At 42.7% G+C, this 17461-nt stretch overlaps 2 protein-coding genes across 7 annotated transcripts in view; one reads left to right on the top strand and one right to left on the bottom strand.

The window, feature by feature from the left end:
- Window positions 1-6132: 6132 nt before the first annotated feature.
- CHCHD7 (coiled-coil-helix-coiled-coil-helix domain containing 7) lies at window positions 6133-16942 on the bottom strand. Of its 5 annotated transcripts, none has more exons than XR_008438930.1 (5): window positions 14711-14855; window positions 13204-13277; window positions 12535-12633; window positions 7340-11754; window positions 6133-7117 (listed from the first exon to the last, which is right to left on the bottom strand). XR_008438930.1 is itself a non-coding variant. In XM_053987952.1 (4 exons), exons 2-4 carry the CDS (start codon window positions 13255-13257, stop codon window positions 11653-11655), a joined length of 255 nt encoding a protein of 84 aa, XP_053843927.1. In that variant the 5' UTR covers window positions 13258-13277; window positions 16873-16942; the 3' UTR covers window positions 6133-11652. The 5 variants fall into 5 exon arrangements, 3 of the variants coding, with proteins under 3 accessions (XP_053843927.1, XP_053843919.1, XP_053843900.1); XR_008438928.1 differs by having other exon boundaries at window positions 6133-8213; window positions 8491-11754; XM_053987952.1 differs by lacking the exon at window positions 14711-14855 and adding an exon at window positions 16873-16942 and having other exon boundaries at window positions 6133-11754.
- The window catches only part of PLAG1 (PLAG1 zinc finger), a 47681-nt gene continuing 46574 nt past the window's right edge, over window positions 16355-17461 (top strand). For both annotated transcript variants that reach the window (XM_053987888.1, XM_053987862.1), the window contains exon 1: window positions 16355-16561. The gene's annotated coding sequence lies outside the window, so the exon portion shown is untranslated. The remainder of the gene's footprint in view (window positions 16562-17461) is intronic.

Below are 17461 nucleotides of genomic sequence, written 5' to 3'. Positions count from 1 at the left end.
CAGCCCATAGGCCTGCAGCTTTGTTTGCCAAACATTGTTTACAATTTTTATTATGAAGTCCATAGGGAAGGAGACTTAATTTTATTTAACAGTTCATCATCATTACACAAACTGTTGTTCTGTGTTTAGCTTCAGAAAACAGGAAGCAATACTCATGATTAGTTAGTCAGACTTCTTTTTTTGCAGGCTTTTGTTGTTAAACAATTAGATGGGAAAAGTGGAATTGAAGTCACTGACATGCAACTAGAGTCTTTCGGTGTTAGAGGTCTCTCTGGTGAGCCACAGAGGATGTGAGCTGTTGCAGTCTTGACTCATCACTTTGGTTGGTGGTAACCCAGGCTTACATGGGAGGTCACTTGGCTTAAATGTCCATAACTGAACAGAAGGGCAGCAATCACAAATTGCTATCCATAAGCAGATGCTGCTTTGTGCCCAAGGCTCACGTGTTCCAGTGTTTGCACCATCACTTTGTTTAAGTGTGAAATTACATAAAACCAGTCACTGCCCACAGAGAAGCTCTTCCCTTTAAGTTGCTTTGTTAGCAAATGTGAGCAGTCCAGTGAAGGACCCAGCAAGTGTAAAAACTGGTGGAAGGTTGAAGATGAGCTGTTCCTAGGCAATGGGACAGGGTAAAGGGAGCAGGGTGTCTTCAGCTGACAATGGTTAGCTGTTAGACAGCTCAGCCCTTCAATTTATCTCACCTCATAATGTTTTGTCTACTAATCATGGGCATCAGAAAAAAAAAAATAAAAAAAAAAATAGTTGCTTTCACTATTCTGCAATGAACAATTAAAACACCAAACTTTGCAACATAAAGGTACACAATTGATTATTCCTTAACATACAGTGCAGAAAAACCAAATTCACAGACTGTGTAATGCTTTAGAACACTTGGCTACACTCAAGTCTCAATAATCACTTGATCTGTAGCTTCCACAGAACAGGAGCATTTACTGCACTTCCACTTTGACCATGCAGCCTGGGTTGAAAACAATTTCTGCCATCAAGGGTAGAGGTGAATAAAGTGAACACTCTTGTCTTCTCAAAGGCAAACTTTGGGTTTACCTCAGGACAAGCAAACTGGACTAGAACTAGGCTCCAGCTTCCCAAGAAAATCTATTTCTTTAAGGCAACATGAGTAGAAGCAATATTCCCATATCTTCCTTTTTTGCATCAACTTCTCCAGATGGGAGAAAACTTGAATTTACTATGTAGTGCAACTTCTTAAGGAACTTGGATGAAGGTATAAGAACATGAGGAGTGTGACTTTTTTTTTCAGCCCAGCTGGTAGAATATGGTCTTTGTGAAGAATTTAGATACAAACAGTTAAAGGTCAGAATTTAAGATGTATCAAGTGGTTGGGCATTTCCACACCATGAGTATAGCCTGAAACAACAGACATGGGGAAGAAACACTGCCTAAAATCAGAGATTTCCATTCTGAAAAAGCTTGTCTGAAACTTATAATGTCTGGACATGGGTCTCTTACTACAAGAGTCCTGTGGGGATGCCACAGGTCTACAACAAATAAGGCACAGGCTGCACTGTGCCCCATTCACGTACTCTAATAAAACATATCATCATTGGTGATCGAGGCTCCAGATTTGGCCATTTGCTGAGTGGGGAACTTCAATACTACAGGTGCATATGAACTTGTAAAAGTTATTCAAAAGAGTAATGTATCTATGGCCTAGATCTCCATTTCATAAAAAAAGCGCCAGATTTTACATTGGCAATAAAATCCCTCTTGTAGAGGACTTTTTTTTTAACCTAAAAACATTTAGGTTAAAACATTTTTTTTTCATACTAAAACAAGTCTGCAGATACTCTTAATTATTCTTTTTTCCATTCTCTTTCTTGAATGATCCTCACAAATTATACTTAGCTTAATAACATTCAAATATTTTAAACAGGTTTTAAAGACAGGAAAAATTACATTTGTTGATTTGTAGTTTTGAGAGCTAAAATGCGATGGCATGTGATGGCTTCTCAAGAGGGCCAACAAGCACATGATCAGAGACATGCAGTGAACACTGATGTGTAAATACCTACTTAGATTTAGGCTGTTTTCCTCTCATGTTTGGGGTTCTTTTAACTTTTATTTTGGTGAGGGTTTTTTTTGTGGTTTTTTTTTTTAGCAGAATGAGGCCTGGAAGTTTGAACAATGGAACTATTGGTACAGGTACAAACTACCATCTTGATAATAGGATTAGAGATGGCCTATTTGGAAATGCCATTAGCTGCATATTTTTTGGGGTTTTTTTCAGCCCAGCTGGTAGAATATGGTCTTTGTGAAGAATTTAGAAGTTCTTTTTTCTGCTTGTAGTTAATTAAATCTTCCATAGCAGGGCAAAATTCAAGGCAGATGCATAAGAAGCACCAAGCTACTGCCAAACACCTTTATTCTTCTCTCAAGAATTAGGGATTTTTAGTACCTGAGGAAGAAATGTACCAGTAATACGATCTACATAAATACTGCATTTCTTTAAAAAAAGTATAGGAGGAAAACTTTGTTTATATTACCCTCATTTGTAGTAGAGGAACTCTTTATTTTGTCCTGCTGTTTTTGGGTAGGTATCATTTTCCCAGTGTCAAACAAAGCTTACTAGACTGACAGAATGACAGTTTCATACCTTATTACAAAGGCAGGTCCTTATCATGGCTTTTCTCAGAGTAAGGCATCCAAAAGCCCTGTGTTTCACCAAACATGATACCACTTTATTACTTGTACACATATTACATTATCCAGTGTATGCTGACTACTGTTTTGTTAGGTAGGGTCTCTCATGACATTACATGAAATAATCTGGCAAACCAATATTAGATGTCACTATTCAGCTATTGGAATAGGGGGTTGAGGTAGGAAAGACATTGACCTTCATTTTGTTTCTTTGAATAAGTTATTTTAAGGTCATTTGGATAAATAACTGTGGGAGTCAACACTATCTGTAAGCTATCTGACAGGCTACCTGTTAGGCAAAATCCAAAGCACATGATCCTTAATCCAAGATCCACTGTGAAGAAAAGCATATCCCAAATATCACACATATGTTCCAGTAGAGAAAAAGACACAGGGAGGCAACTTCTGATAGAAGAAAAATTTCTTTTTCCTGCAATCATCTCTCTTTGGAGAAATCACACTTAATTATAAAACATGGCCAACTTCTGTGGTACTTGGGGATACAGAAAGATAACTTGTTGTCCAGATGTTGAAATCTGTATTGGATATGGACTTTTGAAAGAATTCTGCGTATGCCAACACATTCACTACCCACAAAAAGGTTTATGCATGTGAATATAGCACAGTGAATGGTTCCCCTTGTTATAAACCCCAGAAATCATTATGAGACTGGAAGCAGAGTCCTAGGATGCCTTCTGGTATTCTGACGATTTCCTACTTCAGCCTCTCATTAGTGTTTATCACTGATGGAATTAAAAGCAGCAAACAGGCTACCAAGCAGCTCAGCTTTCTTTGGTTTTCATGACTTTTTTGGGATGGGTTGTGTAGCAATGTGTTGTGTCCCTTCCTTAAGGACCCAGAGGAGGAGCACCTCTGCAGCAAGCACTGCTGTGCTCCCAGCAGAGCTGCCCTCTTCCAGCAGGAAACCTCCCAACACCACCAACACCTTCCCCTCACAAACACTGCCTGAAACAGAGAGCTTTGTAAGCACCAAATCATACTACAGTAATAAACAAAAATTTCTCAGCAAAGTACCTGATTTGGCTCCATCTAGTTTGATGAAAAGAGGTTTATTAAGTCAATTTCCTTACCTAGAGATTTGCTGAATATGTTCCTGTAATGCCATATGTTGAATGTCCTTCTAAAGGCTTGTGCAAAAACATCTGTGAACCTCCTGTGTCAGGCACATCTCATCAATGGTATTAATCCCTTACTGAACAGCAAATGTTTTTTTCTCTTGCATTGGTGCAGAATCTAGCAATGTGAAAGCTGAACTGGAAATAAATCACAAGGGAAAACTTGGCCAAATTATCATTTTCTACAAGTAAATAGCAATTCTAGACCCAAGAAAGGATGTGAACAAAACCAAATTAATCAATTAATATTTTAAGTTAGCAAATTGCTCAGATTATAGAAACAGTATCAGCTTCTTGGAGCTTTACAGAGTCCAACTGGTAGCAATAAGCAGCAACAAATGACCTCACCAGTACAATCAAAAATGACCAGCCTGCATTTCCAGACCGGTACAAAACTGGGCTGATCTGTACCCATTTGGGTCAGAGAATGAGATTTCCCTGACTCAAGGAGTAGCTGCCTGTTTGCCAACATCCAACTTTATAGCAGCTTTTCTGGCAGGCTGATTTCCTGCAGATGCCAAACTGGAAGAGAAAGAGATACTGATGCTTTCTACCAACTCCTGGCTGGAAATTTTCTTACACAACAGAAAACCAAAGCATTTTGTGAACTCTTCCTGTCTCACAGCAATGCTAAAAGAACTGAAGTGTTATTTATTATTATTATTGATTCTCAGGGGTTTGAACATTAAAGGACAGAAACCTGAAAACTGCTTTTGATGCAGATGTAAGTAAAGACCTACCAGTGAGCTTTTTCAGTGGTTTTCTGCTCCTCATACACATATGTTTGCCGCACCCAATTGCAGTGTGAACACATCTAGGACAAAATAGATGAGTACACTGTAAAGACTATTTAGACTGCCTAGCTGAAGGTGCTTGGCAACCATGGTTCCTTCTAGGTTCTATCTACTTCTAGCTGCTTGCCACCTCATAAAGCACAGGAGAGAGAAAACAGCCCAGGACATTCCTGGAGCGTGGAAGAAAACATCCTAACACAGCTGATGAGGGAGCCAACTAGGGAAGACACCCTAGTTGTTTGTGAACAGAAAAGGACTGTTGGAAACCATCTGGGGCATGCAATCATGAAATGAGTTTTTGATTCTCAGAGAAGGGAGCAGATGGAGGGGTAGAAGGGAGATGTGTCCAGCAGAACTGCCACACTGGCCATCCATTGGACAGATTTTGGGCTGTTTAGGAGCCTGGTTGATAGGACTGCTTTGGAAGTAGTCCTGAAGGGCAAACAAGTCCAGAAGGCTAGACATTCTACAAGAAGGGTCCAGACTACAAGTTTTATGAGAAGCAGCTAATGGAACTGGGGTTGTTTACCCTGGAGAAAAGGAGGCTCAGTGGGGGACCTCATTGCTCTCTGCAACAATCTGAAAGCAGCTTCTAATGAGGTGAGAGTCAGTCTCTTCCTCCTGTCCTGTAACAAACTTCCTCCTCTTGTCCTGTAACAAACAACAGGACAAGAGGAAAAGGCCTCATATTTTGCCAGGGGAGCTTTAGATTGGAGACTTTGAATTTTTTCTTCACCAAAAGGGTTGTCAACCATTGGAAGAGGCTGCCCAGAGGAGTGGTGGAGTCACCATTCTTGGAGCTGTTGAAGAGATGTGGAGATGTGGTGCTCAGGGACAGGGTTTGATGGTGGACTGGGTAATGCCAGGGTAACAGTTGGACCCAATCTAACAGCTTTAAGAATCACAGCCCCTGAGTGCTCACAGCTTTGAATAGCTAAGCCCTTTTTCAAGCACAGAAAGCCTCTTCTGACTTGGAGAGCAGCTGCAACTTCAGCATTTGCTTCCTGCATTTTGCTGCTTACTCAGACACCCTACATTGTCCCTTCCAGCCCAGGGATACAAGGGTGGCTGCAGCTCCACAGAGAGGTACTCAAGGTCCAGCTGGCTGAAGAACAATGGTTATCCCCTTTTCCCTCTGCTATTGGGCAGCTGGATACATGCCCCAGGGTAGAGGTCTGTGTTACAACTGATGCTAGGGATCACACAGAGGCACCTGCTGGAGGGAGGAAGAAGGGACATGGAACAGCAGTTGCTGAAGGGAATGATTGTAAAGATGGCCATTCAAACAACACCTTGCAGAAAAATAAATTTCCTTCTGTTCACCTACACCCTAGCAGACTTCACAGTCAATCCTCAAGGCTGATGAAATATTTTTTCCATAAATCCCAGCAGTGTTGAGGTAGGAACATGTAGTCTGTCAGCACCAAAGTGCAAATTAGAACATGAAGCACCAGAGACTTCTGGGATCAAAGTTTCTGTCACCCATAGGCTTTTGATGTCCAAACAACACAACAGCCAACAGCTACAGAACCCTCAAGACCTGTTTATTTTCAATCTGAGAGTCAAAAGGGCTTTTCCAACATCTTGAACTGTCACCTTTAACTTAAGAACCACGTTAGCTTACCTGTCACATAGATAAATAATGAAACAGCATTTCTTAGACTATCAGTAACATCCATTCAGCATTAGGAAAAATACAGCCAGAAAGTACTCAAAACTGATATTGCAGGATATGGTAAATTCATAGTGTACCTCCTACCTAAGGATTTGTCTTGCTAGCTTCATTCCATCTATTTCTAACTTATGGATTGAAGCAAGCACTGTTTGACTGACATATTCCAATTTAGCAACTTCATTCAATTCCGCTATTTAATAAAAATAGGAGAAAATGCCACTCTACTTGTAATATGCAACCACATTCACTGACCACTTCAACAGCTGCATGCAACCCTGCAGACAAGGACTGGTCAGGGATCCACATGTTTCAGGTAAACAAAAATTTGAGATCCATGTGTGACACAGTAACAAAATATTACCAGCAGGCTCTTTCCATAAAAACACTGCAAAATCTTTTTTTTTTGCCAAAACAATTGCAATCTTTTATCATCAATTAAAAATTTTTAGATTCTTCAAAGTCAGGCGTGAGCTGAGGGCCCCTATTTCTATTAGTGTAAATTTGTCTTAAAGCTGTGAATTGCTTTTAGAAATGAGGTATTGACTGAATAGACTACCTTAAGCATAATCTTTTTTGTCATTACACATCACCTTGTTACAATTGTTTTCCATTTGACAGACACTAGCTCTATTTTGTCCTACACAGAATTCTGTTGTGTTCTGCCAGTCACTTGATATCAGGAAGTGTTTGCAGGGCATAGCAGTTTATTGAAATAAAATAGGCAAAGACAGCTTAAAAATAGTGGGACTTTTAAGAGCAAGTAATGATTGAGGATTTTCAGAACCATTCTTCCAAAAAAAGGATTTTGAGATAGGAGTAATTAAAGTAGAAACCTAAAGGATAGAAAAAAATTACTTAGTCACAATCTGATAGCTTGAATTAATATATATGGTACCATATATGTCATAAAACAATTAAGTTTAACTGATCCACTGTATTTAGTTAATATAAATGCAGTACTTCCCTTTTCTTCTTCATATCAAACAGGTTGCAATAAAAATTATAATATTCTGAAGTAGTCTGCTTGTTTTACTTTTTATTACTTTAATACTTACAGAACTATTTCTTCCAGTTCTCTCAGATTCTTCCAAGAAAATAAAAGCCTGCAATGGTGTACTGTTTTTCCACACAATAATTCTTTCATGGCTATTTGGGAAGACCAACTTTAAAGATGTAGATCTTTTTAACACAAGGGTTGTCTCCAAATGCATTAGAGCAGCGTAACATTTTGTACTCTAAATTCATCTTACCTGTTCTGCAAGTTTTACCAAAAGCTCATCTATGCACATGTTCTTGATCACTTGTGTGCAGAAGTTTCATTACAAGACCATGAAGGAGACTCAGAGCAGCAGCAGATTTAACTCATTGCCTTTCAAAAGCTTCAGCTAAATCCAAAGAAATTTTCAGGACTCTAGAGCTAGACAACCTGGACTCAATGATCCTTGTGGGTCCTTTCTAAATCAGCATTCTCTGCAATTTTGTGAGCTTCCTTTGAACATCTTCAAGAGCACAGACTCATCCCAATTGTGGCAGCAGAGAACTCTGAGCCAGACAAGGCCTTGCACTGTAGGGTAACAGAAAAAATGAGATGGCACAAATGTACAGATGGGAATCAGGATATTCACCTAGACCTGGGAGAAAGCTTACAGCTGCTGCTCAGTGCCTAGTGTGATCAAATAACCACAGTGAAAAAATCTATCAAGGAATATATTCCAAAGCTTCTCAGGCTGTACAGAAATCTTCTATTTCCCAGCAATGATTTCAACTCCTCTCCTCCTTTTCTGTTTATAGTGTAGAGACAGGACCAATCTTTCCTTTCTATTGGATGAATTCTGATACCTCTGTGGGAAGAGACCAAAAAAGCTTGAAAGAGTCAGTAGTGGGTGGAGTGCTTCTGTTTTCAGTCTGTTGTACAACAGCACCATCCAGCTGTCAAACAAAAAAATCATCAAGCATTAATGCTGCTATCCAGATTTGGTCCTTGTATCACAAGCAAAATGAGTAATTACAAGTATTAAAAAAGCCCCCAAAACCAATACCCAACCCACAGGTCCCTTCCCTCTGTCTTAATTATATTGATCCACTGTGCTATGCTTTCTGGGCTATGTACAAGAGTGTGCTTTAGGGAAATTAGGAATGCAGCCCAGGTGGGGTTTTTTTCTTTTTTTTTTTTTTTGTCCAGTAAGAGTGGCAGATTACAGCTTACCTCTGTTTCAGTGAAGTGTGGCATGTAAGATCTCAGGTATGAAGAAAAGATCATTATCTTTGGCTCACAACCAAAGGTAGTTAATCACACTACAAAAATTAATGGAAAAATCTCAACTCGTAAGAGCCTATGTTTAAGCTATCACACCTTACCACTTGAGCTTCAGTAGTGAAAGCAAGAACAGCAACCTCGAGTGAGGGATAAAAATAATAAAAACTCATACTCAAATAACAGATCACTCTTGAGAGACATTACGACATGAGGAAGAAAACTCCTTGCTCCCTCAAGATTTTTCATAAACTTGTGTTATTTAACAGTAAGGAATATGCAATGGAAATAAATGGCATGCCCTACAACAGATGACTGATTACCTGAATTAAATGTACAAGGTCACTGCTTAAACTGCCCTCAGTTCTACGCTAAACTAATTTTTCTTGTAACATCCACAGGGAGTTTACCATGTACACCCACTGATGATGAGAAGTCTAATGTTAGACTACTTTTCCTGCATTACATGTGCCTTAGCAAATCCTGTGATCGCACATTCTTGCATTGACACCTGAAAGCAGTAATGCATCTCCTTCTGATTTTTTGAAGTACTAGTACTTTACAAACACTGGTACAGTACTAGTTCTTTACAAACACTTTACAAAGCAACACAGGGTACGTATCAATGCCAGTCATACTTTCAAAGAAAACAACATTATTGGAAGCGTCCCAAGTAAATATTGTCAGGAAAAAAAAAAACAAAACCAACTTGTAAGTGCAACAGTTAACCTAAGAGAAAGAACATTTCTACATGCAAAGAAAACCTGAAAGGAAATCCTAGGATAAATGAGATAACTTTAAGGAACTTGAGGTTATGCAAAGAAGAATCAGCATGCCCACTTCAAGAACAAGATGACATTTTTCTTGCACATAAAATGAACTGTAGATTTTAACATAACCCCAGAGTTTAAGAGCACAGCAACAGAAAAACAGCAAGCACTAGAATAGTAGCTAAAGCCATAGGAGCAAAGAACATGTCCAAAGATACAGCAGAGGTGGCAAATGACAAGCCTGTGCCAAGTAGGAGAGAAGGTGCCCTTAGACACCAAGGGAGGCAAAAAGCCAGAAAGGCAGCAAAGGCAGAAGAGTCTGAAAAGCACCTCTTCCTAAGGAAGAGGACAACAGCTTCCCAAAATCTGCAGATGAACAAAAAGATCAAATAGAGGCATGGTTAATGAGGAAGTATTATGGCTAAGTTTAATGAAAGCAAGAAATTCTCTCACTATGAAAGAGAACAGAGAACACATGACTTTCAAAAGGAGCTGTATTAGAAAGTCACTACAAGACTGTATCATTAGATCAGAGGCAGAACAAAGGTACTAGAGAAACACTGCAATGAGAAGAGACCAAAATGTTAAAATGAGTCAAAAAAAGAATTGGTGCCAAACGAGCAAAAAAAAGAAAGATTGGTATGTAGGAGGGTATTAAAAGGTAGCAAGGATGTGGCAGAAAAGAGCAAGCCCTTGAATCTAAAATCAAAGTATCTTCAGCTCCACACACGGGGGAACAAAACCAAACAACAACAAAAAAACAAACAAACAAGCAAGCAAACCACAACCAACCAGACAACAACAAAACAACAACAAACAACTACAAAAAGAGGAAAATGGCTAAGTTTGCACTTTAGGTGAAGACAAAGTTATTTGAAATAAAGAATCTTATGGTCTTGATGGAAGAAAATAAATTTTCCTTGCCAGGAACTGACAAGAGAACTTGTGACATGCTTGAAGGCTGTACAGCTTTGCTTGGAGAACTGCACACTCCAAAGGCATAGGATTACACATTCATTCCAACAGAGATGGTAGGATCAATCCATTTCAAAACTCAGATGTAGACAGGAAGCAGAAAGGAAGAGCAAAAGCAGATTTTGTGGAGTTACTAGTCAGATCAAACAACAAAGAAATAGTGTAAAAATCTCAGCAAGCATAGAAATAGGCCTACAGTGGAAAGAAACAAGACAAGCCAGACAGGAGAAACAGAAAGCCATGAAGTCTTTCCAAAACAGTCTAAATAGAGAGACAACATTTTTACACCATCCTTCATGAGGTCAGACAGAGTTCTGCCAAGTTGATCCCAGCAATAACTAAAGGATTTCACATGGAACCTGAGCTCATGACAGTAGTTTTTCTCTTATCACAGGATACAAGCTTTTAAGCCAGGACACCAGAAGGTAAAGGGTAAAAACCACTGTTTCCAATAGACAGCAACATATTTACATTTATTAGTTGTTAGAATCAACCTTATTTAAGATTAGAGTACCTGTTTAAACTGAGCTTTGTAATCTCGTATGAGTAAGCATTTCCAAACCCCAGGTTTCAGCTGTCCAGAGTCTTAGATAGATGTACTATAGTTAAACCTGCCATGTCACTCAGAGGATCTGTTTACATGTCTGCAAGTCGCCCCTGCCGGCCCGCCACCAAAGTATCTATTTACTATCCACAGAAATTACTATGCAGCTCAGACCTGAGGAGTTCAGTTTTATCTTCACCAGTCTCTCTAACCTTATAACTAGCAAAGCTTGCAGATCTGATTTACTGCAAGCTTCTGCTGTCACTGACAAGTGCAGTGGCAGACCTACTGACAAGCTTGTTGGATTTAGGATTTTAGTTAATGAATAGTCTTATTAAAACTGGGGACACAGAATTCAACATGTGAAAATAGTGATAAAATAACACACAGTAAATCCATACTATTGAGCAGAACAGCTGAGTGCAAGGAACATGTTGCATGTACCAGCTTCTCAACCTGCTCCAGCCTCAGAACTTAGAACCACACTGCAATGCTCACCAATCCCATCTTTTCAAACAGACTTTCTGCAAGTCCCATTAATTTAATATTTAGCATTTCACAGCACAGTAGTTTCTACTTCCAAAAGTTTCTACGCAAGTTGCACTGATACCCGTATCTCCCAATAAAAAGAGGCCAGGTTCCTATGACAGGAAGTATGAACAAACCCAGGAAGTTCTATCCTAGAAAGCTCACATATTTCAAAATTTAAGATCTTATTTTCATCCAACATATGGCAACTGTAAAATCCAGTTCATAAAATGGTGACTTCCTGCTGCTAAGTCTTCATATGTACAGTGACAACAGTCAATCAATTCAGGTTTCTAGTCAGTAGGGCTTCCCCATTGATTCCAAGATTTTCTTTCTTTCTTCTGCTGAGGGCATCTCTGGTTTCACACCACTTCTCTTCCTTTGCATCATAATTCCATGCTGAAAATAGAACAAAGTGACCATGAGAACAGATTTCCCAGAATCTCTGCTCCTGAGCTCTGAATGAACAAGATTTTTAAATAGAAAAATGCTTTGTATATCAAGACCCAGGTACTATAAAAGGCCGATTAGCTGATAACTAAATGTACTAGTAGTTAGTTCAAGATACCTGATAGTTTACCTTGCTGCTTCAGAACACAGTGCAATCAGTATTCCCATTACTCTATGCCAGACTAATGCACAATCATCCATAAATAGTTTTTTTTTTTTTTTGTAATTTGTGCAAGTAATTAAAGGCTAAGGTAAAATCTCTTTACTTCAATGGTATAAGGAAACAGCAGAGAACAGAAGAGTTTAACTGCACATAGATCCTCATGATACTTCTCTACCATCAAATAAGCTTTATATCAGGTTAAAATAAACATGATCCAAGCCAGTGGGAAACCAAATAACCTTACCTTGCCTCAGAACTTTTTCACTGCATCAGTTTAAAAGAGAACTTTTTACTAGAAACATGTGACTCAAGTTCAGAGGAAAACATCAGGTACTGCAAGAACACTGACTCACAAACTAAGAGAGCAAACCCAGAACAATCAAGTAAAGTATTATGATGCACATGTGCTCAAGTCTTCCAGCAACATATACTGATAACTACTTGGGCTGGTAAGTTACCGTAAAAGCATCATTAGCTGAGTTTGAAGGGTTGAGAAAGCAGCATGCCAGAAGTAACGTACATAATGCAAAGCAGGGAGTAAAATTTAGAAAGTTTACTGTGCTTACCCAGAATTTTCTGCAGTTTTTGTACTTCAAAAAATAATCAGTACACATGTCCTTGTTATAGTTGTTGTCATCCATACATTTTGTAGTGGCATCTGTTTCCTTTAATAGGGGAAAATATACTTCAGAGCAGAGGGAAGTTACTGTAACTCAGGGTTTAAATATTTTAACAAGTCACAGAATAACTATGAAGATAGGAGTGAGCTCTTCAGATGAAAGAACACTATCAAAGAGAGCAAAGGAACACCTATTACAAAGGATCATCAGTACTTCCAAGCAGTGATTTCACTTAGAGATAACAGAGAATAGCCCTCTTCAGACAGTAAGTGCAGAGTCCACAGAATATTTGTTTACAATGATGCTTGGTGTAACTCACAAAAGACTTTTAAAAAATAACCAAGCTTGTCTAACCAGGATTTCAGGCTCTGATTTTAGGGACAGAAAATTTAAGAGACTGCTATCAGTTGTATTACTCCTATTTATGGGGAATTTACTTGTTATTTCATGCTTATTATAATGGGTGATTTTCAGCCCTTCCCATCTTCAGACTCTTAAGAAACTTTCAATGCAAAGCGCTATAATGCCAGTATGCTATCCACAAAACAGTCCTCCAGAAAGTGCATTATTTAACATTGAAAGGTACAGACAGAAATCTCAATTTGATCATCTTACCGCTAGACATGGATTTATATCGTGATCTCTAAGCTTTTTTGCATGCCTGGACATTCTAGACACTCGTACCTTGGCTAGAAAGGGAAAATAAACAGGTTAAGTATCTACTTTTAACAGTAACTCAGGATTAAGTCTGAATTTCAGGATGTAATAAAGGCCTTCTAGTAACACACAGTTTTGCTATCTTAAAAAAAAAAAAAACTAAACAAAACAAAAACCCAACCTTCTTTTGCAAAGGGTTATTTCAAAAGCAGTAACAGCAAGACAACGCTGGCAAGTTTAGCCCATTGCCAAGACTGCTCACTCCCTGATAAATTCCTGCAGAGAATGGAGCCACTGCAGCAGCTCTCACACCAGCCTGTGTATCATGGAGGAAGCGACCACGTGTAGGAGAAACAGCTCCATAGAAGCTGTTCACAGCCAACACACTGTAGACACTTCAATTAATAGTGTGTGGGAGGAATGTACAAGTAAACTTTTCCAGATTTGTTCCTGCTCCTTAGCTGGATCATATCTGCATCGTCACTGAGCTTTCCCAGGTACGACAAGTGCCCAACTATCTCCTGTGTTGCTATAGCAAATATTTAACAGATAAAGAACTGGTTTCACCGCAAGGTGGGACCAGACCCACTTACACTGTGTACGACGGCTTGAATCACATTTTTTACCATTTAGTAGTTTTACACTGACTCTGTAAGCTTAAGACACACAGAGTTCAGTGCCAAGACTCTACACTGATCCAAGATGATGACATCAAGATGAACAGCAGACCCTCTTTCCCTTTACAGCTTCCTATACATTGCCTCCAGCACACATATGGCGACACAGGTATGTGTTCCAAACAAATACTAAATCTAAAAAAAAATTAAATTAATGTTGACCAGATAACTGCTAAAATCAATGCAATCAGAAACACAGGACAGAGGGAGCAAATTTAAGTATTACTAATGAAGGACACAATCTTGTTTTTTACTTTGTCAAAAAAAAATGGTGGTAATTCTTAACTAAGACCTATTTCTGTGCACAGTAGGGAATGGTAAGTGCAAGTCTGCAGTAAAAAGCCCGTTTTGCTTGATACCAGATTAAAAAAAAAAATTAAAATACTGCTCTTTGTAGCTCATAGAAAACCATATTTTAGATGGGGTTTCCTCTTTGGGTAAGAGTAAGCTATTCCCAGCAAACAAGCCTTAGGCTTTACAAACTGTGCATGTATACTTTCCTGGTGCTTGGAGTACTCTTTGCTTTCCATATGATCATCTTCTGCAAATGGGCCTTTTAATTAACAGCATGGGAGGTGGGAGGGAACGCTTTCACTTTCCTTTGAGAACTATCCAGTGCTTAAGTTAATTTCACAAGCCAGGCAAATGCTCCCTTTTTTGATGGGTGGAAGGGCATTTTTGATCAGGCACTTCCAACTCAAATGGAAACACAAGCAGGTATACTAGCATCATCACGGACTTCAAGAAAGGAGAAGGGAAGGGAGAAGTAGGAAGCAAAAGCAGCATACCACAATGCCTCACCCAACCACAACAGATAAAAAGATTTTTAGATGTTTGCATGTGTCTGTGTTATAATTCCACATTTCATTGATATTACTGCCTAAGCAGACATGCCTCAAGGTGTACAGTGTCACTCTGACTTCAGAATTACTCTCTGAAAGAATACTTGTGAGTCATAGAACGGGCCGTCATAATCAGTGTTCCTTACACAAACCGCACCTGACACTTTCAGTTTGATTATGCTACCAGAGTCTGCAACCGTGCCCGGTCTAAGGAACAATGCACGCAATCCATGAAACACCTACTTAACGAATAAGCAGTTCAGGTTCTAATGAAGATGCGCAGCTCAGAGCAGGCAAATGCTTAAACCTTCTTAGTACTACCCAAAAGGTCTGATAGCTCCTGCGCGTGTTACTCTCTCCCCCTTCTCCGACATACTTCAGACTTGAAACATTATCAGCTGGAAGGGCAGGCGGGTCACGCCGAAATGCTGCTGTGTGACTGAATGACCAGTTGAGTAGGAAGCGAGCTTCCCCCTCCTCCCAGGTTTTGCACATGTACGGGCTTCCCTTCCTGCTTTCAGATTACAGGTCAGAGCCCAACCACAACCGAAGGCTTGGTTATTCCACAGTTCTTAATTATGCTTTAACACATTAACAGTTGTAAACTCTACCACAGAGAACCAGGGCTGCTGCTGGCACTCTTTAACCCTGGGGCTTTTTCAGTTCATAAACCATCAGGGCACTTTGCTACAGGCTCCTGCCCATTGAAAAGCATTCGGTCTGCTTTAAATGCACGCATATAGATACAAATTCGCTAATTATGCTGCAACGTAGACCAGCTCATTAAAACTTTGAACCCTGGACCTAAGGCCGTACAAAAAATCCTACAGCATTTTGGGCTGTTACGGCGGCGGAGGCAGGAGGAAGCAGCCGGCGGTCCCTGACGCTGAGCACGGCCGAGCTGCCGCCTTGCCCAATTCAGCTTCCCGGGGAGGGCCGGGGGCCGTCCAGGTGCGGAGGCGAGCCCGGCGCCCCCCGCCCGGTCCCTGCCTTCCGCCGGCGGCGGAGCGGCCGGAGGCGCCCGGCGACCCCTTCCCCCGCCCCGGGTCGTTCCCCGCGGCCGCTCCCGCCGCCTCCCCTCGGCACCACCTGCCGCCAGGGAGCGGTGCCCGGGCCGCGCCGCCGCCGGGCCCGAGCGGGGCTGCCCCGGCCCGCGGTCGGCGAAGGTCGAGCGAGACTTCCCTCCGCCGGCCGGGAAAGGGAAGCGGCGGGCGGGCACAGCGCGGGTCGCCATCGGCGGCACTCACCTCCGTCCCCGGCCGTGTCCGCTGGAGCCCGGGGCGGGAGCGGGGCAGCCCGTCTCCAATTCGAAAGACGTCAGCGGCTCGGGCAGCTCGCTTAAGTACGGGCGCAGCCTACCCCGCTCCCGGCCCCGCGGCTCCCCCCGGCCCCGCGCCGCCGCCGCCCACGCCCCGGCGGCTCTGAGTGGCACGGCCGGGCCGCCAATGGCGGCGGCGCCGCGCCCGCCCCGGCCGTGAGCGGCGCCTCCTTCCACCAACGGGGCGGGCGGCGCGGGCCGCAGGCGCCGGCGGCGGGGCGCGGCCGCGGCCCTGACTGACTGGGGGAGGCGTCCAACCCGCGGTGCGTGTGGGCGGCGGGCGGTGTGGGCGCGGCGTGTGCGGCAGGCTGGGCTGCACCGCAGCGCATACACTACAATGGCTGCTGGAAAGACGGGAAAGCAAACAATTTCCAGGCCCGCCGCGTCCAGCCCGAAATATGGGGAAAAAATTACAGAAAAATCGGAGAACACTGTAAAGGGTGGAAACGGGGCGCAGAGGGGATGCTGAGGCTCCCGCGGTGAGTCTGCTGCGGGTTTGGGGGGCAGGCGCCGGGGTTTAGCAGGGAAATATCAGGGTTATTTAAATTATGAAGGGGGAGGAGGAGAAGGAGGGGGGAGAGCAGAGAGGAGCAGCGAGCAGTGAGGAAAAGTTTGTGTTAACCATCCCTCCCTTCCATCCCTCTCCCCCCATCTCCCGCAGCCCCCCGCCGCCCCGCGTCGGACCCCCCCGGGGGGAAAAGCACGGGAGGGGAGGTGAGGCGAGCGGTGCCCCCCCCCACACCCCCCTTCCCCTCCCTCGGAGGGAGAAAGAGATGATTTTCAGAAAAACCTCTCTCAGGAGTTTCCTCCACTCCTCCCCTCCCTCCCCGCGGCGCTCTGCTGGTTCGCGAGGAGCGGGCGAGGCGGCGGGGCTGCCCGGGGGACGGCAGGAGGGCGCGGGGTGCCCGCCGCCGACCCCCGCGGCGGCCCGGGCCCGGGGCCGCGGGGCAGGGGCAGGGGCAGGAGCGGCGCGGCCGCCCCCTCCCCTCCTCGCCTCTCCGGAGCCTGTGCTGTGAATGCAGTGACAGCGGCGAGAGCGGCGAGAGAGGGAGCGGAAGACATTAGAGACCGCGGTGCCGAAAAATGAGGGAAAAAATTAATATAAATTCGCCCACGGCCTCAAACCGGACAAATTTCGCACAGAAATTTCCCCCGTGGACCCGGCTACCCGTGGGGTGTCCTCCGGACCTGGCGGCTGCGTCTTTGGGGGGATCCGGAGTGACTTTGGGGCACTCGACCCCCCTTTCCCGTCGTTTTTTGGACAAAAGTTTTTTTTTTCGTAATAAAGAAACGAATTTGCCTGCTCTCCCCCTCCGAGTAGCCCAGGAGCTTTTCCCTTCCCCATCGGTGTGTGTTTAGAGAAAAGTGTGAACCCAAGT

Source organism: Vidua macroura, chromosome 1 (genome assembly GCF_024509145.1).
Source record: "Vidua macroura isolate BioBank_ID:100142 chromosome 1, ASM2450914v1, whole genome shotgun sequence".
Lineage (NCBI taxonomy): Eukaryota > Metazoa > Chordata > Aves > Passeriformes > Viduidae > Vidua > Vidua macroura.
The sequence above is the reverse complement of the archived record's forward strand: the minus strand, read 5'-3'. Positions and strand labels throughout refer to the sequence as shown.

Coding starts and splice junctions, on each gene's coding strand:
- CHCHD7 (XM_053987925.1), bottom strand. CDS start 14,762: ATGCAAACATCTAAAAATCTTTTTATCTGTTGTGGTTGGGTGAGGCAT. Junction 12,634..13,203: donor ATATAAATCCATGTCTAGCG/GTAAGATGATCA, acceptor CCCCTATTAAAG/GAAACAGATGCCACTACAAA. Junction 11,755..12,534: donor AAAACTGCAGAAAATTCTGG/GTAAGCACAGTA, acceptor TTCTATTTTCAG/CATGGAATTATGATGCAAAG.